General features: G+C 38.7%; 1 protein-coding gene across 7 annotated transcripts in view; it reads left to right on the forward strand.

Moving 5' to 3' along the window:
* The window catches only part of LOC123958478 (A-kinase anchor protein 13), a 106,910-nt gene extending 101,891 nt beyond the window's left edge, over positions 1–5,019 (forward strand). For all 7 annotated transcript variants that reach the window (XM_046031818.1, XM_046031815.1, XM_046031817.1 and 4 more), the window contains one exon: positions 1,948–5,019. In XM_046031818.1, coding sequence (XP_045887774.1) covers positions 1,948–2,000 — 53 coding nt within the window. In that variant the 3' untranslated portion in view covers positions 2,001–5,019. The remainder of the gene's footprint in view (positions 1–1,947) is intronic.
* Positions 5,020–5,689: the final 670 nt, after the last annotated feature.

Consider the following 5,689-nt stretch of genomic DNA (forward strand, 5'->3'; position numbering starts at 1 on the left):
CTACTGTATCAGCTTAAATGCATGAGCAAGCATCCAGGAGCTGCTACTTCTACTACAGTGTACACACACAGTATACCGCATTCATTGATCCTCCACCTCCACCAAGTTAACTAGTTCTAGATGCAATTCAGTATACCAACAATGCAGTTACAGTTCCGTTAATGATAACGTATATGCTACTTTCACTCACCAGGTAACGTTATGATAGCATTGGCCACATCTGGCTCGTTTTCTCTAGTTTCTGTAACTTTAATGTTCGTGTCATCTGCTGCAGCTGCGGTGTCACCCGGAGGGGCAGGAGATTAAGGGCAGGCTTATGAAAACACTAAAAGAATAGTGTAGTTATGCTTTGCTCTGCTCACTTTTTTAAGTGGGTATATGGAAATCTTTGTCCGTTCCTAGTGGGTATACGGCGTATACATGCGTGTCACGTAGATTACACCACTGTGTTGCGGTGCACGCTGGGTAGACTAACCCACTGTAGATGTGGGATTTAAGGAGGTATGACCAGGGATGTGAACAGAGATGCCTAGTAAGCCTCCATTAAGGGTGTTCCCAGTGGACGTTTTTCAAATAACTAGCCAAAACATGGGTGGTTGCTATAACGGGCCTAAATTGTAATGAAGATTTTGCCTACAAAAGTTTCAATATGGTAGTTGTGTTCCATTTTCCTTTTTAAGAATTGTCAGATAATACAGTAGATATTTAATGGTTCAACTTTTAGAAATGTGAAGACCTAGCGTACTATGCTGACTAATACATTTACATAACAGCTACAATCACAATGAGCGACATTCACATACATCTATGTTTTACATTTGGATTAAATTCTAAGCACAAGTTCCATGTTTTGTCTTTCCGGGATATTTTATTGACAAAAAGCCTTTAAAATTAGTATTCAATAGACATTTGTAACTGAATGACACTGACCCTCATCTTCAGCAATTTCACATTAAGTACTCATGAGAGCCTGTCCAGCTTGTAATGGGTGTACAGTCTGGTGTCAGCTTGCATCACACAACCTCTTTATCTTCTTTGCATCCTTCATCTTTTAGTGAATGCAGCCCCAGTCCACTGCGCTGTACTTTCATGTTTGTCCCAGAGGTCAATCATTGTACTGTGCAGCGGTCCCTGCTGTGTCCCAGCACCAGCCATTTTCATGGACTGTGACTCTGAAGTCTATTGTTGTGCCCCAAATACATACTACACCCTTACTGTAAACAGTATGTGCTAAACTGTATATTATTCTTTATATTGTGCAGTATACAAGCAGTTAACATACTTTTATACTCACAGGAAGTGCTACAAAACGAGCACTGGCACACAGATGTCAATCAGATTGCGAGTTTGAAGTGTCATTAGTCGCACTTAACAGACAGCAAAATGGGTTTCTAACATGTAATAGTTTTGCTTTCTGAGATGTTCCTGGAGTTCCTCCATTTGTGCACTGCATTTTGGGTGTCCATCAACATCATACACAACAATGAAGGGTTTTTCAGTATGCATAGGACTGTACTTTCTTGTCACTTTGAACACACTCAAAACCTGCTTAGTATGTAGTCTGAACTGTGGACACACATTATTGAATTAGTCAGAACAGTAAATTAATCCATTGTCTTAATGAATTTCCATTTTAGGTGAATGTTTAACACCCTAAAGTTGGTTTCGAGATGCCTCTGGTTTAGCTCTGGATATGAGTTAATAATAAATAGAAGAATGAAAACATATTGTATAGTTACGGTTTGCTTTAGTGCTGCATTTGAAATGTTTTTCGGAGTCTCCCTGTATTTATAGAACAGCAGCTCATTGAACACGGTAATACATACACAGTACTGGATGCGTACAAAATACATTTTCATATGAAAAGCATTGATAGGTGATGCCAAATAAGCAATCAAAATCTCCACATGTGACGTGACACAGACTCGTCTCTTCTCCTCCCTCCAGACCCTCAGCACCTCCCAGAGCCTCCCCTGGATGGAGAGATCTTCTTCTGCTGAGGGAAGCGGCTCTACTCCTCCTCTTCCTTGTCACCTTCAACACATCACAGCCATTCTGACGCCCAGAGGAATGTGTTACTGTAAAGTAGTAATACATTCATCTACATATGTAATAGTGCAGTGTACTACCAGGCTTTTTGGTACCTTTTGAAATCCCCTTGAAAAGACTTTTAGTTAATTTTCCATATCATAATGTAGAGAAATTAAAAATATACATATTATTTGTATTTTTAGGTAAGATACCTCTGCTTTTAGTTTCTGGAAAGTAAAATATTTTAGGGATTCTGTTATGATGTGCAACTAGGCAAAGACACTTGCAGTACACACAAATAGGCGACATGGAATAGCTGTACATTTTGGAGTATTCTTTCTCCAAAAACCCTGTTTCCCTTTTCAAAGACACCATGGTTACATGACAGTGGATTCATTTCTTCATTTTGAAGAATCATACATTCGTGATAAAGTATCAAATTGAAAGCATTTCACAGTAGACTGCCTCACAAGCTCTGCCAAGTATGTCAAAGGCTTCACTGCCTTTCTGTTTCCATGTTTGTCATGGTCCCAACTAGCCCCATTTTCAACAGTTCGTCGTGGCTTCAAGTTCCACACCAACAGGCTGTCGTGTTAATTTACAGAAGCCTTTTCCATGTGACTGATCAGACACATACAAGGACGCAGACATACCTGAACTCCATTTGGAAACAGATATGAATGTCGACAAGCAGTGGAAACTCCTCACTGCTAATCATCTTCATCAGCAATTAATAGACTTAAACCACATAGGAAAATCTGCCTAAACTAAGTGTCCTACAAAAATGTGTTAATCAAAAAAAGGACATTGTTTTCAGTGTTTGCTCCGGTGTTTCATTCCAGTGTGCTACTGTAAGATCCACATTGAAGAAAACTGTAGCCTAACATTCCTTTACTTACAAGTTGAAAAGCAGATGTGATCACGTCCAGTTATTTTACTTCCAGTTTGAAAGCAAAATGAAACTGGTGCATAATATTTAGCAATCCTCAATAACGACTTTACAGCACCAGTCTTTGTCCTTGATTTTTATTTGAATTATGGATCTCCATTTTGGATTGAAAGGCTTCTATTTTCCCAGAATCCTTGGATGATATTAGCTTGATCCTCACTTTATCTGCCTGTCAGTGGGCTTTTATGCAGCTCTCATCTTTCATCTGAGCGCTGACGAGGGCGGCTTTCCTTCGTTTTTTAATTGCATGTAGCTCTGCAGGTAGCATACTAATGGTTTCTGTGTCTTAACGAGTTAAACTTTGTCTTTCATTCTCCCTCTTTCAGTTCCGATAGACACGGTAACACAGCACAAGGCTGATGGTTTTAGGAAATGGAGGCTGTTAAAAACAAAGCAGCTGGTTAGAGAAAATGAGAAAGGACATAATTAAAAACACCAAACAATGTCATGTGTCCTTGTTTGGATGTTTAATGACTAACAGTCTCTGATCATTTCAAATTAATCAACACTTATCAGTGTTGTTAAGCACTTTGGTCCTAACATTTTTGTTTTTTGTTGTCAGTGTGAGATATCAATCAAGAAGATCTTTGTATTCTGTGGGATTTTTTAATCGAGGGCACCGATGCTCGTAAAAAGCAACAATGATCCAAAGCGAGATAATGTGTTAAATTACATAAAAGATGCTGCGGTTCCATTTTGTTAGTGTTTAAAGTTAAAAAAGGGGCTCATAATATGTAGTGTTTCCAAGGTGACCTGTCTTAATTTTTAAGCCTGTGTTTTAGCCCCACGGAGCCCAGATTGTGGGCCACAACTACCTGCTGGACAGGTAGGAAGTAGTAAGTAAAAAAGGACCCTTTTCCAGTGAATTACAGAGCAGCGCCACTGAACTGCTTTCTTGCTGCCTCTTTTGTCTCGTCTTTAAGTGCTTGTTTGTTAACTTGCTGTCTGTGTTGAGGATTTGACTTCATGTCCAGGCTGGTTTATTATAGTGTGTCTTCTAAGAGGCTTACACGGCCAGCCAATTAGTTGCTTCATGTCTTTTGTTTATGGCTTTGGTGTAATCCTGTAAAAGAAACGGAGAGGAATGGGCTTTTTTTCCCCTCTGTCACTTTAGGTGTGTTTTGACCACTAGGGAGCACTGCACCTATGACTAAATGAGTTCCCTCCCTCACACAACAACAACAACCAGAAAGTATGAAACATTGTTTTTTTTTTTTAAATTTCTTTTTCTCCCTGCTGTGAGAAATTGACATATTTTTCTCAGCAGGTCATTGCCGTACAGAGATAATGTGATGAGCGTGGGCTCTCACACATTGACATTTTCCCAACGGCATTTGTAATTGACTGCAGAAGCAAATAAGTTGTCAGAGGTTGTAATTGGTTATTCAGTGAAACCAGTCAGCAGCAGCTTTAATATGGAAAAAAGGAAGGTCTAACTGTTGGAGGGAGAGGGACCACAAACCTCTCTCTGTGAGGGACAATCAGCAGACACACGTCAGGAAAATGAACTCCCTCCCCGATGATGATAGGCCGGTCCACGAGACGAGTGCATCCATCAGGTGAAGCCTGCGCAGCCTTAAATCTTAATGATAAAATGCACTAGAGTAGAACCCAGCATCTTCTCAGGAGAGAGAGGAGAGCTTTTATACCTCTGCTTTGAAACGAAGGATACGTTTGTACTATAAAAGTGGTACAGAATTGTTTCATTCCCCACAATGTAAAAAAGGGCAAAGACAAATGTGTAAATATGATTTATGTATAAAACAAATCAAGTGTAAAAAATGGTTTTGTTCATGATTTATTGCAACATTTTGTAAGAATGTTTTATTTATGTTTTATTCTCACCCTTGGGGTGATGTAAAGTCATATTTCTCTCATAATTAAAAAAAATTATAATGGAAATTTGGACTGTTTACTTCTTTGACAAAATAGTTACATGCTCCATGAACACTTTATCTGCTGATTTATTTGTCTGGTATATGTTTAATTAGTATTCTAATAACACACATCCTCACAATAAACAATTAAATGTGCCTAAAGTTCCCTGCTTCCAGCAACTCTGTTTTAATCTGTAAACACAGAAAATATATTTGGGTTTTGGACTGTTTGTCGGACAGAACAAGTAATTCTGTAGGAAATTCTGATGGCCATTTTTCCTTTTTCTTTTTTTATTCTATTTTTTATCTTATAGATTCATTGAAAATGATCAGCAGTTTAATTGGCAATAACATAGTCACATAGCATTGTATCAATACAAACAATCATGCATTGAATCAAAGTAAGTTTTATGAGGCATTTTTTTTACACTTATCAACCAAAAAAGCCACTTTGAATGTCAAAGTTAAAACATCTCTAGGAAGTGATCTCAATAATATATAATAAGAATATAATATGAACAGTGCTCAGGCTGTGTCTGGTTGCATGAGGATCAAGAGCGAGATAAGTGCAGCACAAAATCCGATTGGAATCTGGACTCTGTCTCAACCACTGCAGGAAACTTAAAGGAATATTTACAATAAGAAGCAACTGACATAATGGTCAGACCACAAACCAATTGCCACATGGTAAACTGTGGGTCTGAGGCCCCCAGGCAGTTGCCATCGTTTCCCAGTTGGTAATCCAGCCCACCATTAGTGCAATTTCCTCCTCCATCATCTGTTCTGATCTGTGTTCTTTTTTTCTATGTCTCTTTTGTTTTGGAAACTTTAT

Source organism: Micropterus dolomieu, linkage group LG20 (genome assembly GCF_021292245.1).
Source record: "Micropterus dolomieu isolate WLL.071019.BEF.003 ecotype Adirondacks linkage group LG20, ASM2129224v1, whole genome shotgun sequence".
NCBI classification, from domain to species: Eukaryota; Metazoa; Chordata; class Actinopteri; order Centrarchiformes; family Centrarchidae; genus Micropterus; species Micropterus dolomieu.